Source organism: Petromyzon marinus (assembly GCF_048934315.1).
Source record: "Petromyzon marinus isolate PM22_M1 ecotype Great Lakes invasive population chromosome 77 unlocalized genomic scaffold, UKy_Petmar_22M1.pri1.0 chr77_unloc.2, whole genome shotgun sequence".
In the NCBI taxonomy this organism is placed as follows: Eukaryota; Metazoa; Chordata; class Hyperoartia; order Petromyzontiformes; family Petromyzontidae; genus Petromyzon; species Petromyzon marinus.
The window spans coordinates 586,366-610,858 of NW_027422622.1; the positions used below are offsets into that span (position 1 = coordinate 586,366).

Here is a 24,493-nt window from a genome sequence, read left to right on the forward strand (position 1 = left end):
GCTCCCCCCTATCTCCGGTTGTAGCCAACGTATTCATGGAAAAATTTGAAACTGACGCCATCCAGACTGCCACTCTACGCCCGACCTTATGGAAGAGGTACGTTGATGACACCTTTGTCATCTGGCCACATGGCCAGCCTGCTCTAGACCAATTCCGCGACCACATCAATTCCATACACCCAGCCATCAGATTTACCATGGAGGTCGAAAAAGATGGCAAACTACCCTTTCTGGATGTCTTAATTAAAAGGAGACATGATGGTTCAATGAGCCACTCTGTCTACAGGAAAGCTACCCATACAGATGCTTACTTGAAACCGGATTCCCACCACCATCCATCCCAGAAGAACTGCCTCATCAAGACTCTATACCATAGAGCCCAATGCATTTCCGACCAGGAACACATTACCAGTGAACTCAAGCACGTACACCAGGCTCTCAGGGCTAATGGCTACTCCGACTACACAATCCGCAAAGCCATCACTCCAGTCATGAAGAAGGATCCTCTTGTGGAGCCACTCAAAACCATCACCTTACCCTACATTGCAGGGGTCACTAAAAAGATCTCCAAAATCCTGAATAAACACAAGATCCAGGTCCGATTCAACACAGTACACAAAATCCGTGATTTAGTTCCATCTGTAAAAGATGCTCTTCCAGACATACAGTACCCAGGCGTTTACAAACTAAAGTGCCTCTGTGGTAGTAGCTACATTGGAGAAACCAAAAGACATATCTCGGACCGCATCCGCGAACATAAAGCAGACTTGAAACACGGTAAGACGAACTCCTCTGCCGTGGCAGACCACTGTTACAATTCAGTGGGCTCACATGACATTGACTTCTCCAAGACGGAGGTTCTTTGCAAACCAACCGGCTACCATGAGAGATTCGTTCATGAGGCCATTCACATATACAAGCACAGAGACAATTTCAACCGAGAAGATGGATTCAGGCTTAGTAACCACTGGAAAGATGTGTTAAATCATTTCTGTTCTTAATTAATTGTAATTTTACGATGTCCTTCAGACCGCAGCTCTTTCGCCAGCATTGCCTCTTAATACCTCTCACACCACGGTTAATGGTATGGTTTACAACATGGAGCATACTAGGGCCTCGCAGCTGTCTCTCTCCCCCTCCTCTGTTCCGACCATGGACGAACTCGTCCGTCTGAACGGGGCCCATAGCTATCCGTGGTACGGAAATTTGAGGGTAAGAATCCACCCATTTTTTCGCCATATAGCATTGTGATATATAACGACTTATGGTTGGTAGCTTAGCTGATTGGAGAATATAGAGTTTATTGATAACATGAAGGTAATTTATATTTTAGTTTTTATTGGTTCACTATATAGTACTGTGAATAGCTCAGATGTGTAGTCATTTCTGTGACCAGTCACTAGCAAATCACCCAGTTATTTCAATGCTAAATTCGCCTAGTTATTTCAATGCTAAATTCTCCTGTTGGATTTGTACTAAGTGCCTCGGTGAATGTGTATGCTCTGACTTCAACGTAGCTATTTCTGTAGCAGTTACAAGCGAATCACTCAGCCATTTCAATGCTAAATTCTATGCTAATCCCATTGTCAAGGGGTGCCTCTGCGGATGTGTATGCCTTAACTTAGCTATTTCAATGCTAAATTCTATGCTAATTCCTTTTAACAATAGGTGCCTCTGCGGATGTGTATGCTTTAACTTTTAACATAGCTATTTCTGTGACCAGTCACAAGCTAATCATTCAGCCATTTCAATGCTAAATTTTATGCTAATTCCTGTGTCAAGGCTCTTTGTTCCTCTCACACAGCTTAAAAGCCGTGATCTGAACGTGGCTCTCTCACTCCAGCGCTGTCCTACCAGACAGTCTCGCCCCCTTCACCTGATGAAGGCCGCTTGTGTTGTGGCCGAAACGTCGTGAGAATATTATTGTGTTATTTTATTTTATCAATTTATTATTTTATTCTCATTCTACGTGACTTTACCGAAAGAACCAAAGAAGATGAATCATTGCAGTCACGAAAGCTTTAAATCGAAATTCCGGAAGTTAGCTCGCAATACAAACCAATGGGGAAACCATCTTCCGGAAGATTCTTCCGGAAGACAGTTCCCACGTAAACCATTGTTGGGAACGCGTCTTCCGGAAGAGTCTTCCGGAAGAGAGTTCCCGTGTCAATCACTACACCAATGAGGAAACCTTCTTCCGGAAGTGTCTTCCGGAAGACACTTCCAATACACACCAATGAGTAAACCTTCTTCCGGAAGTGTCTTCCGGAAGACACTTCCAATACACACTAATGAGGGAGACCATCTTCCGGAAGACTCTTCCGGAAGACAGTTCCCATGTAAATCATTGATGGGAAAGCGTCTTCCGGAAGTGTCTTCCGGAAGAGAGTTCCCGTGTCAATCAATGAGGGAAACCATCTTCCGGAAGAATCTTCCGGAAGACACTTCCAATACACACCAATGAGAGAGACCATCTTCCGGAAGAAATAAAAAAACGGAGTTCGAGATTCCAGCAGAATCTTCCGGAAGATAACTGCCCCAAACCAACCAATATGCGGAAGCAGCTTCCGAATGATCTTTTAAAAAATAATCTTAACTTCACCTTTATTTAATCTTTATTTCACCTTCATTTAATCTTTATTTCACCTTTAATTTAACCTTTATTTCACCTTCATTTAATCTTTATTTCACCTTTATTTAATCTTTATTTCACCTTCATTTAATCTTTATTTCACCTTCATTTAATTTTTATTTCACTTCTATTTAATCTTTATTTCACCTTTATTTCACCTTTATTTAATTTTTATTGACCTTTATTTAACCTTTACTCCACCAGAAACCCCCATTGAGGTTAAAAACTTCTTTTGCGAGGTTGGAACCTGGCAAGAAGTTAGGAAAAAATTAATCACCACACACAGAATACGAAATGGTACAATGCGAAACATTACAGACAATTACAATGTAAACCGATACCTTAGCTAAGAACACCTGGGCCAGTCCAGCCCTGGGGCAATGATGCTGATGATGAGACACTGCATGTGGAAATCGGTTCCCTATCTTCTTTGGTTCTTTCGGTAAAGTCACGTAGAATGAGAATAAAATAATAAATTGATAAAAATAAAATAACACAATAATATTATAATATTAATAATATTGTGTTATTTTATTTTATCAATTTATTATTTTATTAATATTATAATATTATTGTGTTATTTTATTTTATCAAGTTATTATTTTATTCTCATTCTACGTCACATTATTAATATTAAAATATTAATTTAATATTTTATTCTCATTCTACGTGACTTTACCGAAAGAAATATTATTGTGTTATTTTATTTTATCAATTTATTATTTTATTCTCATTCTACGTGGTGACTTTACCGAAAGAACCAAAGAAGATGAATCCTTGCAGTCACGAAAGCTTTAAATCGGTTCCCTGCCCATCAACACCCGCGCCTCTTCAACACTGCTCTAAGCAGAGTCTGACTCTACTGGTGGGGCGGCCATCTTACGTAGGGAAATCAACAAGCTTGGGCAGCCATCTTACTTAGGGAACACAACCTCCGCCCCCTACTATTCAACCAATGGGGGTAGCTGCTGCTGCCCCATCCAACATGACAACCGCCCCCCCCACCCAAAATGGCAGCTGTGGGCCCCCCCTACCCAATATGGCTGTCGCGTCATCCAATATGTCCGCCGTCGCCGCCCATATCCAACATGGCCGCCCACTTCCCAACATAGCCGCCACCCCCATTCAACATGGCCGCCGCCCTTCACCAAACATGGCCGACGTCCCCCCCCCTTTCTCCCATATGGCCGTCGCCTCACCCAACATTGCGGCCGTCGGCCCCGCCTCCCTCCACCCAACATGGCCGTTCCCTATCCAACATGCCCGGCCCGCCCCCCCTACCCAACATGCCCGGCCCGCCCCCCCCCTACCCAACATGGCCGCCGAGTGGCTTTGTGATGTGACGTCACGTCCGCCTCCCCCCCCTCCTCCCAGTTTAAATTCTCGCTGCCGGGAGCGGATCGACAAAATCTGGCACGGGGCTGGAGCAGATTTAGAAGTTTTACATTTAGTTTGTTATCATTACTACTGTTATTATAATCATTGTAATCATTACGACTAGTGTTAGTGTAATCATTACAGTATTGTAGTTGTGGTGGTTGTTGTGGTTGTTGTGGTGGCACTTGGCGAGTCACCGCTGCTGCGCGTGGCGACCTCGCGCTGGGCTGGACGAGGCGAGGTGGAGCAGGTGGAGCTGGTGGGTGACTTGTAGGGTGGAGCAGGTGGGTGACTAGCAGGGTGGAGCAGGTGGGTGACTAGCAGGGTGGAGCAGGTGGGTGACTAGCAGGGTGGAGCAGGTGGGTGACTAGCAGGGTGGAGCAGGTGGGTGACTAGCAGGGTGGAGCAGGTGGAGCAGGTGGGTGACTAGCAGGGTGGAGCAGGTGGGTGACTAGTAGGGTGGAGCAGGTGGGTGACTAGCAGGGTGGAGCAGGTGGGTGACTAGCAGGGTGGAGCAGGTGGGTGACTAGCAGGGTGGAGCAGGTGGGTGACTAGCAGGGTGGAGCAGGTGGGTGACTAGCAGGGTGGAGCAGGTGGAGCAGGTGGGTGACTAGCAGGGTGGAGCAGGTGGGTGACTAGCAGGGTGGAGCAGGTGGGTGACTTGTAGGGTGGCGCAGGTGGAGCAGGTGGGTGACTAGCAGGGTGGAGCAGGTGGGTGACTTGTAGGGTGGCGCAGGTGGAGCAGGTGGGTGACTAGCAGGGTGGAGCAGGTGGGTGACTCACAGGGTGGAGTAGGTGGGTGACTTGTAGGGTGGAGCAGGTGGAGCAGGTGGGTGACTAGCAGGGTGGAGCAGGTGGAGCAGGTGGAGTAGGTGGGTGACTATAGGGTGGAGCAGGTGGGTGACTAGCAGGGTGGAGCAGGTGGGTGACTTGCAGGGTGGAGCAGGTGGGTGACTTGCAGGGTGGAGCAGGTGGAGCAGGTGGAGCAGGTGGGTGACTAGCAGGGTGGAGTAGGTGGAGTAGGTGGAGCAGGTGGAGTAGGTGGAGCAGGTGGAGTAGGTGGAGCAGGTGGGCAGGTGGGTGACTTGCAGGGTTGAGCAGGTGGGTGACTCACAGGGTGGAGCAGGTGGAGCAGGTGGAGCAGGTGGGTGACTTGCAGGGTGGAGTAGGTGGAGCAGGTGGGTGACTTGCAGGGTGGAGTAGGTGGGTGACTTGCAGGGTGGAGCAGGTGGAGTAGGTGGAGCAGGTGGGTGACTTGCAGGGTGGAGTAGGTGGAGCAGGTGGGTGACTTGCAGGGTGGAGTAGGTGGGTGACTTGCAGGGTGGAGCAGGTGGAGTAGGTGGAGCAGGTGGGTGACTTGCAGGGTGGAGTAGGTGGGTGACTAGCAGGGTGGAGCAGGTGGAGTAGGTGGGTGACTTGTAGGGTGGAGCAGGTGGAGCAGGTGGAGTAGGTGGGTGACTTGTAGGGTGGAGCAGGTGGAGCAGGTGGAGTAGGTGGGTGACTATAGGGTGGAGCAGGTGGGTGACTTGTAGGGTGGTGCAGGTGGGTGACTTGTAGGGTGGAGTAGGTGGGTGACTAGCAGGGTAGGGCAGGTGGAGCAGGTGGAGCAGGTGGAGTAGGTGGAGCAGGTGGGTGACTTGCAGGGTGGAGCAGGTGGAGTAGGTGGAGCAGGTGGGTGACTTGCAGGGTGGAGCAGGTGGAGGTGGTGGAGGTGGTGCACTGCTACAGGAGCCGTGGTCTATCCACTGCTAGGTGGTGATGGTGGTGATGGTGGTGGTGGTGATGGTGGTGGTGGTGATGGTGGTGATGGTGATGATGGTGATGGTGACGATGGTGGTGATGGTGGTGATGATGGTGGTGATGGTGATGGTGGTGATGGTGATGGTGGTGATGGTGGTGATGGTGGTGATGATGGTGATGGTGGTGATGATGGTGATGGTGGTGATGATGGTGGTGGTGATGGTGGTGTTGGGGTTGATCGTGGTGATGGTGGTGGTGATGATGATGGTGATGATGGTGGTGATGGTGATGATGTTGTTGTTGGGGTTGATGGTGATGATGGTGGTGATGATATTGGGGTTGGTGATGGTGTTCCGGGGGAATCTCCATATGGTACAGATATAATGGGAGGCTGATCGATGCCCGGGTGCGGTCAAGGGATGGCTCCCTATTGCTCAACCACGTTATGTATGCCGATGAATTGGTAATTGCTGCTCATTCAGAGGAGGAGTTGGAGACGCTGCTGCTGAGACTGGAGCGTGCCACTAAGAGGTGGGGCCTTACCATCAGCCCCACCAAAACTAAGCACCTGCCTGGGTATTTTGTACCATCGGACACTCCACCCCCACAACTCCCAATCGGTGATGGGGCAGTTGTGGAGAGAGTGGAGAGTTTCCCATACCTGGGCAGTGTGCTTATGACCGGCTCCAGTTTAACAGCAGAGGTCTCACTCCGAATCAGTCGAGCGGCAATATCTTTTCATCGGTTGCGTATCGCTGTGTAGAAGCTACCTGGTCTGTCGCTCCGCACTAAGCTTCAGGTCTTCTCGGCCACGGTCATTCCCTCCCTTCTCTACGCTTGCGGAACGTGGAACCCCCTAATGGAACATCTTCGCCGGTTAGAAACATTTAGGCTGGCCTGCCTACGATCCATCCTGGGTTTAACCAGGCTGGATTGTGTGAGGAGCTCACAAATCCTTGAAAGATCTGGAAAAAGTTCCATCGGTGAGCTCCTCTGGCGGGCAAGGCTGCGATGGCTGGGTCATGTAGCCCTCATGCCCAGCCACCGCATGCCCAAACAGCTTTTGTTCGGCCGGATCGAGGGGGCTAAGCGGGCGCGGCACGGGCTAGAGAAGAGATGGAGTGATGTGGTACAGGAGGACGTGGAGCTGAGTGGACTTGCCGATGACCGGTAGCAGCGGTGTCAAGATCGGCCTCTGTGGAGGAGGCTCGTGAAGGACGCTACTGGGCAGTTGGAGGCAGTCGCCCTCCAACAACAACGGAGGGCGGAGGAGCGACGCTCACAACAACGAGCGGAGCGCCGGGTGGCTAAAGCACAGCAGGTTGGCACAGTAAGGGGCACAGGTGGTGCATCAGCCAGTCATCTCAGTCAGTCGACCCGTGGCACCTGGGTCTGCCCCGTGACCTCCTGCCAGCGGGCGTTCGACACTTCACGTGGCCTCAGGGTGCACATAGCCTGGCACAAGCGTCGTGGTGACGTCACCGCCACTTAGTGGCGAGTGGCGGTTGTTGTTGTTGTTGTTGTCTCTGTGTCTCAGTGTCATCACCGCGCTATCTGCACTGCCGGATGTTAACGGCTGCGGCAACAACCGGCATGGATGAGCCCTCCCGGAGGATTCGGCGCTTCCTGCCCACCGCCACCACCGCCATCACCGCCACCACCGCCACCGCCGCCACCGCCCGGCCACGCCGCCAGTGCCCTAGGCGGTGTGCCACAGTCCCGGCGGTGGCGGTGGGCCCGGCTCCACCGCCGACCCACCACAGCCACCACAACCACCACAACCACCACAACCACCACAGCCACCACAACCACCACAGCCACCACCGCCCTTTGCCGCCGCCGGATAACACCGGGGCGAGCCGGCGGCGTGGGGGAGGTCGCGAGGGCGCGGTCCTCACCACCACCACCTGCACCACCACCACCACCGCCGCCACCACCTGCACCACCTGCACCACTGCCACCACCACCACCGCCACCACCACCACCTGCACCACCGCCGCCACCACCACCGCAGTGGTTATTGGGGCGGTCGAAGAAGCGGAGGGACGGGGGAGCGTCCCCCGGGGAGACGGAGCGGTGGAGGGTGGAGCTGGAGGAGTGGGTGGAGTGGGTGGAGTGGGTGGGGCTGTAAGAGCTGGAGGAGCGCGTGGAGCTGGTGGAGTGGGTGGAGTGGGTGGAGCTGGTGGAGCTGGTGGAGCTGTAAGAGCTGGTGGAGCTGTAGGAGCTGGTGGGACTGTAAGAGCTGGAGGAGCGCGTGGAGCTGGTGGAGCTGGTGGAGTGGGTGGAGTGGGTGGAGCTGGTGGAGCTGTAAGAGCTGGTGGAGCTGTAGGAGCTGGTGGAGCTGTAAGAGCTGGTGGAGCTGGTGGAGCTGGTGGAGCTGTAGGAGCTGGTGGGGCTGGTGGAGCTGGTGGAGCTGTAGGAGCTGGTGGAGTGGGTGGAGTGGGTGGAGCTGGTGGAGCTGGAGGAGCTGGAGGAGCGGAGGGACGGGGGAGCGTCCCCCGGGGAGACGGAGCGGCGGAGGAGGCGGTGCCGCTGGAGCTGAGGGGTCGCCGCTACGGAACGCGCGGCGGTGAGCTGCTGTAACCGTGGTGACGGTGGTGGTGGTGGTGGTGGTGACGGTGACGGTGGTGGTGATGGTGGTAGTGGTGGTGGTAGTGGTGGTGAGCTGCTGTGACCGTGGTGACGGTGGTGATGGTGGTGAACCCCGTGTCTCCCCCCCGTGTCTCCCCCCCTCCCCCGTGTCTCCCCCCCCAGCAAGAGACTTCTTCCAGATGGCCGTCACCGCTCCACCCAACGTTGATCTCCCGTCCACCTCGACCTCCGGCGTGGCCCAACCTCCGTCTCCTCCAGGATCCACCGCCACCACTGCCACCACCACCTCCACCACCACTGCCACCACCACCACGCCACCACACGGCACCACCGCCACCACCACCACGCCACCACACGGCACCACCGCCACCACCACCACGCCACCACACGGCACCACCACCACCACCACGCCACCACACAGCACCGCCACTGCCGCCACCACCACCATCGCCACCACGCCACCACACGGCACCGCCACTGCCGCCACCACCACCATCGCCACCACGCCACCACACGGCACCGCCACCATCGCCAGCAGCGCCACCGTTGCGGCGTTGGCGCAGCGGCTGAGCCTGTCGCCGGCGTGCTCCCTCGCCGCCAGACTCTGCCACTTCCTCGGCGTTCTGTCCTCGCCCTCCGGCCCCCCGCCGGACGGCCGCCGGGGGGCCGGCGACAATCGGCACGGCTCCGGCCCCGGCCCCGGCTCCGGCTCCGGCTCCGGCCCCGGCTCCGGCTCCGGCTCCGGCTCCGGCCCCGGCTCCGGCTCCGGCCCCGGCTCCGGCCCCGGCTCCGGCTCCGGCTCCGGCTCCGGCCCCGGCTCCGGCCCCGGCTCCGGCTCCGGCTCCGGCCCCGGCTCCGGCTCCGGCCCCGGCTCCGGCTCCAGCCCCGGCCCCGGCTCCGGCTCCGGCTCCGTCTCCGGCCCCGGCTCCGGCTCCGGCTCCAGCCCCGGCTCCAGCCCCGGCTCCGGCCCCGGCTCCAGCCCCGGCTCCAGCCCCGGCTCCGGCCCCGGCTCCGGCTCCGGCTCCAGCCCCGGCCCCGGCCCCGGCTCCGGCGGTCGCGCCGACGACGGCGGCGACGGCTGCCGCCGCCGCCGCCGCCGCCGTGCCAGCTTTGGGTGGAGACTTCGGACACTCGCGACCGCCGCCGGCGCCGCCTCCGGCACCCTGCCAACCGGCGCCGGCGGCTGCTTCCTGATGCTGTCTCCTCGCACGCCGCGGGGTTCAGTGCCCTCGCCGCCGACCAAATCTCCCTTCCTGGAGTGCTTCTTCCCCGACCTGCCCATGCCACCGTTGAAGATTCACGACCACCACGACCACCACGACCACCACGACCACCACGACCACCACGACCACCACGACCACCACGACCACCGCGGTGATGGTGATGGTGGTGGTGGCGACGACGACGATGATGGTGGCGGCAGGGAGGAAGAGATGAGGACAGAGGTCGTGGAGGTCGGAGTGGACGACGGTCGGCTGAGCGCTGGGGCAGCGGCAGTGGACGCTGAGACGGTGGAGGTGGTGGACGCTGAGACGGTGGAGGTGGTGGACGCTGAGACGGTGGAGGTGGTGGACGCTGAGACGGTGGAGGTGGTGGACGCTGAGACGGTGGAGGTGGTGGACGCTGAGACGGTGGAGGTGGTGGACGCTGAGATGGTGGAGGTGGTGGACGCTGGCCGGGGTGTCCTTCCGGAGATGCCCGCGTTGGCCACCTCAGCGGTGTCCGCAGTGGATCCGCTGGACGAGACGCAACTGCCTGTGAGTGTGACTGTGTGTGACTGTGTGTGACTGTGTGTGTGACTGTGTGTGACTGTGTGTGTGTGTGACTGTGTGTGTGTGTGACTGTGTGTGTGTGTGACTGTGTGTGTGTGTGTGACTGTATGTGTGTGTGACTGTGTGTGTGTGTGTGACTGTGTGTGTGTGTGACTGTGTGTGTGTGTGACTGTGTGTGACTGTGTGTGTGTGTGACTGTGTGGCGCTGCGCTATGAACCTGGCGACCCGGGTTCGATTCCCGCTCACGGCCAACACCAGTGACGATTATCTGAACCGGTCCCGGGCCTCCCCTAGGTCGACTCAGCCTCAAATGAGTACCTGGTGCAGTGTGTAAACATTGCCACTAGGGAGACAAAGGCGGTCGGGCGTGGTGCTGGCCACCCACCCCCTCGTGTACCGTTCCGGCCTTCATAGGTGCTCGCTAACAGCACTTGCCCCTACAGTCTGTTAAGGCTATATGGGGGATCTTTGTTTTTGTGACTGTGTGTGACTGTGTGTGACTGTGTGAGTGTGACTCTGTGTGACTGTGTGTGTGTGACCCTGCTGAGGCTGTGGTGCCTCAAATATTGGAAGAAGTCACCCCCTGTGAGTGGCTGGCTGAGGTGCCATCTGTTGAGGAAGTACTGAAGGTGATCCGGAGTCTGAGACCAGGAAAGGCACCGGGCAGAGATGATCTCCCAAGCGAAATGCTGAGGGAGGGTGGCGTTTGTGCACAGACTGCCCTATATGACATAACAGTCTGGACCACTGGACGGGTTCCGCAGGATTGGAAGGATGCCCTGGTGGTCCCCCTCTTTAAGAAGGGGGACCGCACAGACTGTAACAACTACAGGGGCATCTCTCACTCCTCAGTGTGCCGGGAAAGGTCCTGGCAAGGATTATTCAACATCGCCTTGCCAGGCACGCTGAGGAGAGGCTTGCGGAGCCCCAATGCGGTTTCAGGAAAGGGCGGTCCTGCACAGATGCCATATTTTCTGTCCGTCTGCTACAGCAAAGGTGTAGGGAATTCCAGCAAGACCTACATCTCTGCTTTATTGACCTGGTCAAGGCCTATGATACCATCAGTAGGCCTGGGCTGAGGGTTGTTCTTCGTGCTTTTGGAGTACCTGCCCCTCTGCTCACGATCATTAAGGACCTTCATGATGGTGAGCGGGCCTGGGTAAAAGTAAGTGGCCGGGAGTCAGAGCCATTCCCTGTACACCTTGGGGTGCGACAGGGATGTCCTCTGGCTCCCACATTATTTAACATCTATTTTGACCACGTAGTTCGTGAAGCCTTCGATAGCTGTACTGGGGGAATCTCCATATGGTACAGATATAATGGGAGGCTGATCGATGCCCTGGTGCGGTCAAGGGATGGCTCCCTATTGCTCAACCACGTTATGTATGCCGATGATTTGGTAATAGCTACTCATTCAGAGGAGGAGTTGGAGATGCTGCTGCTGAGACTGGAGCGTGCCACTAAGAGATGGGGCCTTAACATCAGCCCCACCAAAACTAAGCACCTGCCTAGGTATTTTGTACCATCGGACACTCCACCCCCAAGACTCCCAATCGGTGATGGGGCAGTTGTGGAGAGAGTAGAGAGTGTCCCATACCTGGGAAGTGTGCTTATGACCAGCTGCAGTTTAACAGCAGAGGTCTCACTCCGAATCAGTCAAGCGGCAATATATTTTCATCGGTTGCGTAACGCTGTGTGGAAGCTACCTGGTCTGTCGCTCCGCACTAAGCTTCAGGTCTTCTCGGCCACGGTCATTCCCTCCCTTCTCTACGCTTGCGAAACGTGGACCCCCCTAATGGAACATCTTCGCCGGTTAGAAACATTTAGGCTGGCCTGCCTACGATCCATCCTTGGTTTAAACAGGCTGGATTGTGTGAGGAGCTCACAAATCTTTGAAAAATCTGGGCAAGGTCCCATCGGTGAGCTCCTCCGGCAGGCAAGGCTGCGTTGGCTGGGTCATGTAGCCCGCATGTCCAGCCACCACATGCCGAAACAGCTTTTGTTCGGACGGATCAAGGGGGCTAAACGGGCGCGGCACAGGCTAGAGAAGAGATGGAGTGATGTGGTACAGGAGGACGTGGAGCTGAGTGGACTTGCCGATGACTGGTACCAGCGGTGTCAAGATCGGCCTCTGTGGAGGAGGCTCGTGAAGAACGCTGCTACTGGGCAGTTGGAGGCAGTCGCCCTCCAACAACAACGGAGGGCGGAGGAGCGACGCTCACAACAACGAGCGGAGCGCCGGGTGGCTAAAGCACAGCAGGTTGGCACAGTAGGGGGCACAGGTGGTGCATCAGCCAGTCATCTCAGTCATCTTAGTCAGTCGACCTGTGGCACTTGGGTCTGCCCCGTGACCTCCTGCCCGCGGGCGTTCGACACTTCGCGTGGCCTCAAGGTGCACATGGCCTGACACAAGCGTCGTGGTGACGTCACCGCCACTTAGTGGCGAATGCTGGTTGGTTTGATATTGGCTACTCGCTACTAGCAGCACTTGTCCCTACAGCCCTGCTAGAGGCTACCTGGGGGAGCTTTGTCTTTGTGTGCATCATAGGTGGTGCTACTCGCTACTTGCAGCACTTGCCCCTACTGCTCTGCTAGAGGCTACCTGGGGGAGCTTTGTCTGCGTGTGTACATCATAGGTGGTGCTACTCGCTACTAGCAGCACTTGCCCCTACAGCCCTGCTAGAGGCTACCTGGGGGAGCTTTGTCTTTGTGTACATCATAGGTGGTGCTCCTCGCTACTAGCAGCACTTGCCCCTAAAGCCCTGCTAGAGGCTACCTGGGGGAGCTTTGTCTGTGTGTGCATCATAGGTGGTGCTACTCGCTACTACTAACAGCACTTGCCCCTACAGCTCTGCTAGAGGTTACACAGGGAAGGGGTTAACCTTTGTCTTTGTGCTCGCAGGCCGTGCGTGAAAACGGGGACGGCGAGGCCGTCCCGGAGGCCGCTCCCGCTCCGGCTCTTCCACGCAGCCAGCGCGTGTCCCAGATCCGGATCCGCAAGACGCCGGTCCGCTCCGGGACTTCCCTCACTCCCATGGGCCTCCCCAAGGCCAAACGGTGAGGTCTGGGGCGCCGAAATTCTCATCTCTCTCTGTTGCCGTTAACAGACTCCCCCCACTACTTCACGTTCTGTAGACGTAGATGCCACTGGTTCTTCACGTTCTGTAGATGTAGATGCCACTGGTTCTTCACGTTCTGTAGATGTAGATGCCACTGGTTCTTCACGTTCTCTAGATGTAGATGCCACTGGTTCTTCACGTTCTGTAGATGTAGATGCCACTGGTTCTTCACGTTCTCTAGATGTAGATGCCACTGGTTCTTCACGTTCTGTAGATGGAGATGCCACTGGTTCTTCATGTTCTGTAGATGGAGATGCCACTGGTTCTTCACGTTCTGTAGATGTAGATGCCACTGGTTCTTCACGTTCTGTAGATGTAGATGCCACTGGTTCTTCACGTTCTGTAGATGGAGATGCCACTGGTTCTTCACGTTCTGTAGATGGAGATGCCACTGGTTCTTCACGTTCTGTAGATGTAGATGCCACTGGTTCTTCACGTTCTGTAGATGTAGATGCCACTGGTTCTTCACGTTCTGTAGATGTAGATGCCACTGGTTCTTCACGTTCTGTAGATGTAGATGCCACTGGTTCTTCACGTTCTGTAGATGTAGATGCCACTGGTTCTTCACGTTCTGTAGATGTAGATGCCACTGGTTCTTCACGTTCTGTAGATGTAGATGCCACTGGTTCTTCACGTTCTGTAGATGTAGATGCCACTGGTTTTTCATGTTCTGTAGATGTAGATGCCACTGGTTCTTCACGTTCTTTAGATGTAGATGCCACTGGTTCTTCACGTTCTGTAGCTGTAGATACCACTGGTACTTCATGTTCTGTAGATGTAGATGCCACTGGTTCTTCACGTTCTGTAGATGTAGATGCCACTGGTTCTTCACGTTCTGTAGATGTAGATGCCACTGGTTTAAAACGTTCTGCAGATGTAGATGCCACTGGTTCCTCACGTTCTGTAGATGTAGATGTCACTGGTTCTTCACGTCTATAGATGTAGATGCCACTGGTTCTTCACGTTCTGTAGATGTAGATGCCACTGGTTCTTCACGTTCTGTAGATGTAGATGCCACTGGTTCTTCACGTTCTGTAGATGTAGATGTCACTGGTTCTTCACGTTCTGTAGATGTAGATGCCACTGGTACTTCATGTTCTGTAGATGTAGATGCCACTGGTTCTTCACGTTCTGTAGATGTAGATGCCACTGGTTTAAAACGTTCTGCAGATGTAGATGCCACTGGTTCTTCACGTTCTGTAGATGTAGATGTCACTGGTTATTCATGTTCTGTAGAAGTAGATGCCACTGGTTCTTCACGCTCTGTAGATGTAGATGCCACTGGTTCTTCACGTTCTGTAGATGTAGATGCCACTGGTTCTTTACGTTCTGTAGATGTAGATGCCACTGGTTCTTCACATTCTGTAGATGTAGATGCCACTGGTTCTTCACATTCTATAGATGTAGATGCCACTGGTTCTTCACGTTCTGTAGATGTAGATGCCACTGGTTCTTCACGTTCTGTGGATGTAGATGCCACTGGTTCTTCACGTTCTGTAGATGTAGATGCCACTGGTTCTTCACGTTCTGTAGATGTAGATGCCACTGGTTCTTCACATTCTATAGATGTAGATGCCACTGGTTCTTCACGTTCTGTAGATGTAGATGCCACTGGTTCTTCACATTCTGTAGATGTAGATGCCACTGGTTCTTCACATGCTGTAGATGTAGATGCCACTGGTTCTTCACGTTCTGTAGATGTAGATGCCACTGGTTCTTCACGTTCTGTAGATGTAGATGCCACTGGTTCCTAACGTTCTGTAGATGTAGATGCCACTGGTTCTTCACGTTCTGTAGATGTAGATGCCACTGGTTCTTCACGTCTACAGATGTAGATGCCACTGGTTCTTCACGTTCTGTAGATGTAGATGCCACTGGTTCTTCACGTTCTGTAGATGTAGATGCCACTGGTTCTTCACGTTCTGTAGATTTAGATGCCACTGGTTCTTCACGTTCTGTAGATGGAGATGCCACTGGTTCTTCACGTTCTGTAGATGGAGATGCCACTGGTTCTTCACGTTCTGTAGATGGAGATGCCACTGGTTCTTCACGTTCTGTAGATGTAGATGCCACTGGTTCTTCACGTTCTGTAGATGTAGATGCCACTGGTTCTTCACCTTCTGTAGATGTAGATGCCACTGGTTCTTCACGTTCTGTAGATGTAGATGCCATTGGTTCTTCACGTTCTGTAGATGTAGATGCCACTGGTTATTCACGTTCTCTAGATGTAGATGCCACTGGTTCTTCACGTTCTCTAGATGTAGATGCCACTGGTTCTTCACATCTACAGATGTAGATGTCACTGGTTCTTCACGTTCTGTAGATGTAGATGCCACTGGTTCTTCACGTTCTGTAGATGTAGATGCCACTGGTTCTTCACGTTCTGTAGATGTAGATGCCACTGGTTCTTCACGTTCTGTAGATGTTAGATGCCACTGGTTCTTCACGTTCTGTAGATGTAGATGCCACTGGTTCTTCACGTTCTGTATATGTAGATGCCACTGGTACTTCATGTTCTGTAGATGTAGATGCCACTGGTTCTTCACGTTCTGTAGATGTAGATGCCACTGGTTCTTCACGTTCTGTAGATGTAGATGCCACTGGTTTAAAACGTTCTGCAGATGTAGATGCCACTGGTTCCTCACGTTCTGTAGATGTAGATGTCACTGGTTATTCACGTTCTGTAGATGCCACTGGTTCTTCACGTTCTGTAGATGTAGATGCCACTGGTTCTTCACGTTCTGTAGATGTAGATGCCACTGGTTCTTCACGTTCTGTAGATGTAGATGCCACTGGTTCTTCACGTTCTGTAGATGTAGATGCCACTGGTTCTTCACGTTCTGCAGATGTAGATGCCACTGGTTCTTCACGTTCTGTAGATGTAGATGCCACTGGTTCTTCACGTTCTGTAGATGTAGATGCCACTGGTTCTTCACGTTCTGTAGATGTAGATGCCACTGGTACTTCATGTTCTGTAGATGTAGATGCCACTGGTTCTTCACGTTCTGTAGATGTAGATGCCACTGGTTTAAAACGTTCTGCAGATGTAGATGCCACTGGTTCTTCACGTTCTGTAGATGTAGATGTCACTGGTTATTCATGTTCTGTAGATGTAGATGCCACTGGTTCTTCACGCTCTGTAGATGTAGATGCCACTGGTTCTTTACGTTCTGTAGATGTAGATGCCACTGGTTCTTCACATTCTGTAGTTGTAGATGCCACTGGTTCTTCACATTCTATAGATGTAGATGCCACTGGTTCTTCACGTTCTGTAGATGTAGATGCCACTGGTTCTTCACGTTCTGTGGATGTAGATGCCACTGGTTCTTCACATGCTGTAGATGTAGATGCCACTGGTTCTTCACATTCTGTAGATGTAGATGCCACTGGTTCTTCACGTTCTGTAGATGTAGATGCCACTGGTTCTTCACGTTCTGTAGATGTAGATGCCACTGGTTCTTCACGTTCTGTAGATGTAGATGCCACTGGTTCTTCACGTCTACAGATGTAGATGCCACTGGTTCTTCACGTTCTGTAGATGTAGATGCCACTGGTTCTTCACGTTCTGTAGATTTAGATGCCACTGGTTCTTCACGTTCTGTAGATGGAGATGCCACTGGTTCTTCACGTTCTGTAGATGGAGATGCCACTGGTTCTTCACGTTCTGTAGATGTAGATGCCACTGGTTCTTCACGTTCTGTAGATGTAGATGCCACTGGTTCTTCACGTTCTGTAGATGTAGATGCCACTGGTTCTTCACGTTCTGTAGATGTAGATGCCACTGGTTCTTCACGTTCTGTAGATGTAGATGCCACTGGTTCTTCACGTTCTGTAGATGTAGATGCCACTGGTTCTTCACGTTCTGTAGATGTAGATGCCACTGGTTTTTCATGTTCTGTAGATGTAGATGCCACTGGTTCTTCACGTTCTTTAGATGTAGATGCCACTGGTTCTTCACGTTCTGTAGCTGTAGATACCACTGGTACTTCATGTTCTGTAGATGTAGATGCCACTGGTTCTTCACGTTCTGTAGATGTAGATGCCACTGGTTCTTCACGTTCTGTAGATGTAGATGCCACTGGTTTAAAACGTTCTGCAGATGTAGATGCCACTGGTTCCTCACGTTCTGTAGATGTAGATGTCACTGGTTCTTCACGTCTATAGATGTAGATGCCACTGGTTCTTCACGTTCTGTAGATGTAGATGCCACTGGTTCTTCACGTTCTGTAGATGTAGATGCCACTGGTTCTTCACGTTCTGTAGATGTAGATGTCACTGGTTCTTCACGTTCTGTAGATGTAGATGCCACTGGTACTTCATGTTCTGTAGATGTAGATGCCACTGGTTCTTCACGTTCTGTAGATGTAGATGCCACTGGTTTAAAACGTTCTGCAGATGTAGATGCCACTGGTTCTTCACGTTCTGTAGATGTAGATGTCACTGGTTATTCATGTTCTGTAGAAGTAGATGCCACTGGTTCTTCACGCTCTGTAGATGTAGATGCCACTGGTTCTTCACGTTCTGTAGATGTAGATGCCACTGGTTCTTTACGTTCTGTAGATGTAGATGCCACTGGTTCTTCACATTCTGTAGATGTAGATGCCACTGGTTCTTCACATTCTATAGATGTAGATGCCACTGGTTCTTCACGTTCTGTAGATGTAGATGCCACTGGTTCTTCACGTTCTGTGGATGTAGATGCCACTGGTTCTTCACGTTCTGTAGATGTAGATGCCACTGGTTCTTCACGTTCTGTAGATGTAGATGCCACTGGTTCTTCACATTCTATAGATGTAGATGCCACTGGTTCTTCACGTTCTGTAGATGTAGATGCCACTGGTTCTTCACATTCTGTAGATGTAGATGCCACTGGTTCTTCACATGCTGTAGATGTAGATGCCACTGGTTCTTCACGTTCTGTAGATGTAGATGCCACTGGTTCTTCACGTTCTGTAGATGTAGATGCCACTGGTTCCTAACGTTCTGTAGATGTAGATGCCACTGGTTCTTCACGTTCTGTAGATGTAGATGCCACTGGTTCTTCACGTCTACAGATGTAGATGCCACTGGTTCTTCACGTTCTGTAGATGTAGATGCCACTGGTTCTTCACGTTCTGTAGATGTAGATGCCACTGGTTCTTCACATTCTGTAGATTTAGATGCCACTGGTTCTTCACGTTCTGTAGATGGAGATGCCACTGGTTCTTCACGTTCTGTAGATGGAGATGCCACTGGTTCTTCACGTTCTGTAGATGGAGATGCCACTGGTTCTTCACGTTCTGTAGATGTAGATGCCACTGGTTCTTCACGTTCTGTAGATGTAGATGCCACTGGTTCTTCACCTTCTGTAGATGTAGATGCCACTGGTTCTTCACGTTCTGTAGATGTAGATGCCATTGGTTCTTCACGTTCTGTAGATGTAGATGCCACTGGTTCTTCACGTTCTCTAGATGTAGATGCCACTGGTTCTTCACGTTCTCTAGATGTAGATGCCACTGGTTCTTCACATCTACAGATGTAGATGTCACTGGTTCTTCACGTTCTGTAGATGTAGATGCCACTGGTTCTTCACGTTCTGTAGATGTAGATGCCACTGGTTCTTCACGTTCTGTAGATGTAGATGCCACTGGTTCTTCACGTTCTGTAGATGTTAGATGCCACTGGTTCTTCACGTTCTGTAGATGTAGATGCCACTGGTTCTTCACGTTCTGTATATGTAGATGCCACTGGTACTTCATGTTCTGTAGATGTAGATGCCACTGGTTCTTCACGTTCTGTAGATGTAGATGCCACTGGTTCTTCACGTTCTGTAGATGTAGATGCCACTGGTTTAAAACGTTCTGCAGATGTAGATGCCACTGGTTCCTCACGTTCTGTAGATGTAGATGTCACTGGTTATTCACGTTCTGTAGATGCCACTGGTTCTTCACGTTCTGTAGATGTAGATGCCACTGGTTCTTCACGTTCTGTAGATGTAGATGCCACTGGTTCTTCACGTTCTGTAGATGTAGATGCCACTGGTTCTTCACGTTCTGTAGATGTAGATGCCACTGGTTCTTCACGTTCTGCAGATGTAGATGCCACTGGTTCTTCACGTTCTGTAGATGTAGATGCCACTGGTTCTTCACGTTCTGTAGATGTAGATGCCACTGGTTCTTCACGTTCTGTAGATGTAGATGCCACTGGTACTTCATGTTCTGTAGATGTAGATGCCACTGGTTCTTCACGTTCTGTAGATGTAGATGCCACTGGTTTAAAACGTTCTGCAGATTTAGATGCCACTGGTTCTTCACGTTCTGTAGATGTAGATGTCACTGGTTATTCATGTTCTGTAGATGTAGATGCCACTGGTTCTTCACGCTCTGTAGATGTAGATGCCACTGGTTCTTTACGTTCTGTAGATGTAGATGCCACTGGTTCTTCACATTCTGTAGTTGTAGATGCCACTGGTTCTTCACATTCTATAGATGTAGATGCCACTGGTTCTTCACGTTCTGTAGATGTAGATGCCACTGGTTCTTCACGTTCTGTGGATGTAGATGCCACTGGTTCTTCACATGCTGTAGATGTAGATGCCACTGGTTCTTCACATTCTGTAGATGTAGATGCCACTGGTTCTTCACGTTCTGTAGATGTAGATGCCACTGGTTCTTCACGTTCTGTAGATGTAGATGCCACTGGTTCTTCACGTTCTGTAGATGTAGATGCCACTGGTTCTTCACGTCTACAGATGTAGATGCCACTGGTTCTTCACGTTCTGTAGATGTAGATGCCACTGGTTCTTCACGTTCTGTAGATTTAGATGCCACTGGTTCTTCACGTTCTGTAGATGGAGATGCCACTGGTTCTTCACGTTCTGTAGATGGAGATGCCACTGGTTCTTCACGTTCTGTAGATGTAGATGCCACTGGTTCTTCACGTTCTGTAGATGTAGATGCCACTGGTTCTTCACGTTCTGTAGATGTAGATGCCACTGGTTCTTCACGTTCTGTAGATGGAGATGCCACTGGTTCTTCACGTTCTGTAGATGGAGATGCCACTGGTTCTTCACGTTCTGTAGATGTAGATGCCACTGGTTCTTCACGTTCTGTAGATGTAGATGCCACTGGTTCTTCACGTTCTGTAGATGTAGATGCCACTGGTTCTTCACGTTCTGTAGATGTAGATGCCACTGGTTCTTCACGTTCTGTAGATGTAGATGCCACTGGTTCTTCACGTTCTCTAGATATAGATGCCACTGGTTCTTCACATCTACAGATGTAGATGCCACTGGTTCTTCACGTTCTGTAGATGTAGATGCCACTGGTTCTTCACGTTCTGTAGATGTAGATGCCACTGGTTCTTCACGTTCTGTAGATGTAGATGCCACTGGTTCTTCACGTTCTGTAGATGTAAATGCCACTGGTTCTTCACGCTCTGTAGATGTAGATGCCACTGGTTCTTCATGTTCTGTAGATGTAGATGCCACTGGTTCTTCACGTTCTGTAGATGTAGATGCCACTGGTTCTTCACGTTCTGTAGATGTAGATGCCACTGGTTCTTCACATTCTGTAGATGTAGATGCCACTGGTTCTTCACGTTCTGTAGATGTAGATGCCACTAGTTCTTCACGTTCTGTAGATGTAGATGCCACTGGTTCTTCATGTTCTGTAGATGTAGATGCCACTGGTTCTTCACGTTCTGTAGATGTAGATGCCACTGGTTCTTCACGTCTACAGATGTAGATGCCACTGGTTCTTCACATTCTGTAGATGTAGATGCCACTGGTTTTTCACGTTCTGTAGATGTAGATGCCACTGGTTCTTCACGTTCTGTAGATGTAGATGCCACTGGTTCTTCACGTTCTGTAGATGTAGATGCCACTGGTTCTTCACGTTCTGTAGATGTAGATGCCACTGGTTCTTCACGTTCTGTAGATGTAGATGCCACTGGTTCTTCACGTTCTGTAGATGTAGATGCCACTGGTTCTTCACGTTCTCTAGATGTAGATGCCACTGGTTCTTCACATCTACAGATGTAGATGCCACTGGTTCTTCACGTTCTGTAGATGTAGATGCCACTGGTTCTTCACGTTCTGTAGATGTAGATGCCACTGGTTCTTCACGTTCTGTAGATGTAGATGCCACTGGTTCTTCACGTTCTGTAGATGTAGATGCCACTGGTTCTTCACGCTCTGTAGATGTAGATGCCACTGGTTCTTCATGTTCTGTAGATGTAGATGCCACTGGTTCTTCACGTTCTGTAGATGTAGATGCCACTGGTTCTTCACGTTCTGTAGATGTAGATGCCACTGGTTCTTCACATTCTGTATATGTAGATGCCACTGGTTCTTCACGTTCTGTAGATGTAGATGCCACTAGTTCTTCACGTTCTGTAGATGTAGATGCCACTGGTTCTTCATGTTCTGTAGATGTAGATGCCACTGGTTCTTCACGTTCTGTAGATGTAGATGCCACTGGTTCTTCACGTCTACAGATGTAGATGCCACTGGTTCTTCACATTCTGTAGATGTAGATGCCACTGGTTCTTCACGTTCTGTAGATGTAGATGCCACTGGTTCTTCACGTTCTGTAGATGTAGATGCCACTGGTTCTTCACGTTCTGTAGATGTCGATGCCACTGGTTCTTCACGTTCTGTAGATGTAGATGCCACTGGTTCTTCACGTTCTGTAGATGTAGATGCCACTGGTACTTCATGTTCTGTAGATGTAGATGCCACTGGTTCTTCACGTTCTGTAGATGTAGATGCCACTGGTTCTTCACGTTCTGTAGATGTAGATGCCACTGGTACTTCATGTTCTGTAGATGTAGATGCCACTGGTTCTTCACGTTCTGTAGATGTAGATGCCACTGGTTTAAAACGTTCTGCAGATGTAGATGCCACTGGTTCTTCACGTTCTGTAGATGTAGATGCCACTGGTTCTTCACGCTCTGTAGATGTAGATGCCACTGGTTCTTTACGTTCTGTAGATGTAGATGCCACTGGTTCTTCACATTCTGTAGTTGTAGATGCCACTGGTTCTTCACATTCTATAGATGTAGATGCCACTGGTTCTTCACGTTCTGTAGATGTAGATGCCACTGGTTCTTCACGTTCTGTGGATGTAGATGCCACTGGTTCTTCACATGCTGTAGATGTAGATGCCACTGGTTCTTCATGTTCTGTAGATGTAGATGCCACTGGTTCTTCACGTTCTGTAGATGTAGATGCCACTGGTTCTTCACGTCTACAGATGTAGATGCCACTGGTTCTTCACGTTCTGTAGATGTAGATGCCACTGGTTCTTCACGTTCTGTAGACTTAGATGCCACTGGTTCTTCACGTTCTGTAGATGGAGATGCCACTGGTTCTTCACGTTCTGTAGATGGAGATGCCACTGGTTCTTCACGTTCTGTAGATGTAGATGCCACTGGTTCTTCACGTTCTGTAGATGTAGATGCCACTGGTTCTTCACGTTCTGTAGATGGAGATGCCACTGGTTCTTCACGTTCTGTAGATGGAGATGCCACTGGTTCTTCACGTTCTGTAGATGTTAGATGCCACTGGTTCTTCACGTTCTGTAGATGTAGATGCCACTGGTTCTTCACGTTCTGTAGATGTAGATGCCACTGGTTCTTCACGTTCTGTAGATGTAGATGCCACTGGTTCTTCACGTTCTGTAGATGTAGATGCCACTGGTTCTTCACGTTCTCTAGATGTAGATGCCACTGGTTCTTCACATCTACAGATGTAGATGCCACTGGTTCTTCACGTTCTGTAGATGTAGATGCCACTGGTTCTTCACGTTCTGTAGATGTAGATGCCACTGGTTCTTCACGTTCTGTAGATGTAGATGCCACTGGTTCTTCACGTTCTGTAGATGTAGATGCCACTGGTTCTTCACGCTCTGTAGATGTAGATGCCACTGGTTCTTCATGTTCTGTAGATGTAGATGCCACTGGTTCTTCACGTTCTGTAGATGTAGATGCCACTGGTTCTTCACGTTCTGTAGATGTAGATGCCACTGGTTATTCACGTCTACAGATGTAGATGCCACTGGTTCTTCACGTTCTGTAGATGTAGATGCCACTGGTTCTTCACATTCTGTATATGTAGATGCCACTGGTTCTTCACGTTCTGTAGATGTAGATGCCACTAGTTCTTCACGTTCTGTAGATGTAGATGCCACTGGTTCTTCATGTTCTGTAGATGTAGATGCCACTGGTTCTTCACGTTCTGTAGATGTAGATGCCACTGGTTCTTCACGTCTACAGATGTAGATGCCACTGGTTCTTCACATTCTGTAGATGTAGATGCCACTGGTTCTTCACGTTCTGTAGATGTAGATGCCACTGGTTCTTCACGTTCTGTAGATGTAGATGCCACTGGTTCTTCACGTTCTGTAGATGGATATGCCACTGGTTCTTCACGTTCTGTAGATGGATATGCCACTGGTTCTTCACGTTCTGTAGATCTAGATGCCACTGCTTCTTCATGTTCTATAGATGTAGATGCCACTGGTTCTTCACGTTCTGTAGATGTAGATGCCACTGGTTCTTCATGTTCTCTAGATGTAGATTCCACTGGTTCTTCACGTTCTGTAGATGTAGATGCCACTGGTTCTTCACGTTCTGTAGATGTAGATGCCACTGGTTCTTCACGTTCTGTAGATGGATATGCCACTGGTTCTTCACGTTCTGTAGATGGATATGCCACTGGTTCTTCACGTTCTGTAGATCTAGATGCCACTGCTTCTTCATGTTCTATAGATGTAGATGCCACTGGTTCTTCACGTTCTGTAGATGTAGATGCCACTGGTTCTTCATGTTCTGTAGATGTAGATTCCACTGGTTCTTCACGTTCTGTAGATGTAGATGCCACTGGTTCTTCACGTTCTTTAGATATAGATGCCACTGGTTCTTCACGCTCTGTAGATGTAGATGCCACTGGTTTAAAACGTTCTGCAGATGTAGATGCCACTGGTTCTTCACGTTTTGTAGATGTAGATGTCACTGGTTATTCACGTTCTGTAGATGTAGATGCCACTGGTTCTTCACGTTCTGTGGATGTAGATGTCACTGGTTATTCACGTTCTGTAGATGTAGATGCCACTGGTTCTTCACGTTCTGTAGATGTAGATGCCACTGGTTCTTCACGTCTACAGATGTAAATGCCACTGGTTCTTCACGTTCTGTAAATGTAGATGCCAATGGTTCTTCACGTTCTGTAGATGTAGATGCCACTGGTTCTTCACATCTACAGATGTAGATGCCACTGGTT

General features: G+C 50.8%; 1 protein-coding gene and 1 long non-coding RNA gene across 6 annotated transcripts in view; one reads left to right on the forward strand and one right to left on the reverse strand.

Moving 5' to 3' along the window:
* Positions 1–2,587: 2,587 nt before the first annotated feature.
* LOC142908234 (uncharacterized) lies at positions 2,588–3,643 on the reverse strand. Its single transcript, XR_012931655.1, has 2 exons — positions 2,974–3,643; positions 2,588–2,879 (listed from the first exon to the last, which is right to left on the reverse strand). It is a non-coding gene; the product is annotated as an uncharacterized LOC142908234 (long non-coding RNA).
* A 341-nt stretch (positions 3,644–3,984) lies between these two features.
* The window catches only part of LOC116958448 (uncharacterized), a 124,157-nt gene continuing 103,648 nt past the window's right edge, over positions 3,985–24,493 (forward strand). For 3 of the 5 annotated variants that reach the window (XR_012931645.1, XR_012931646.1, XM_076058597.1), the window contains exons 1-4: positions 3,986–4,268; positions 7,287–8,318; positions 8,504–10,098; positions 13,017–13,171. Coding sequence is in view for 3 of the 5 variants with exons in the window: in XM_076058597.1 (XP_075914712.1) it covers positions 7,316–8,318; positions 8,504–10,098; positions 13,017–13,171 (2,753 nt within the window). In the remaining 2 variants the exon portion in view is untranslated. Of the gene's footprint in view, positions 4,294–4,313; positions 5,620–7,286; positions 8,319–8,503; positions 10,099–13,016; positions 13,172–24,493 lie in introns of those variants that run through there. The other 2 variants (XM_076058598.1, XM_076058599.1) reach the window with 2 other exon arrangements.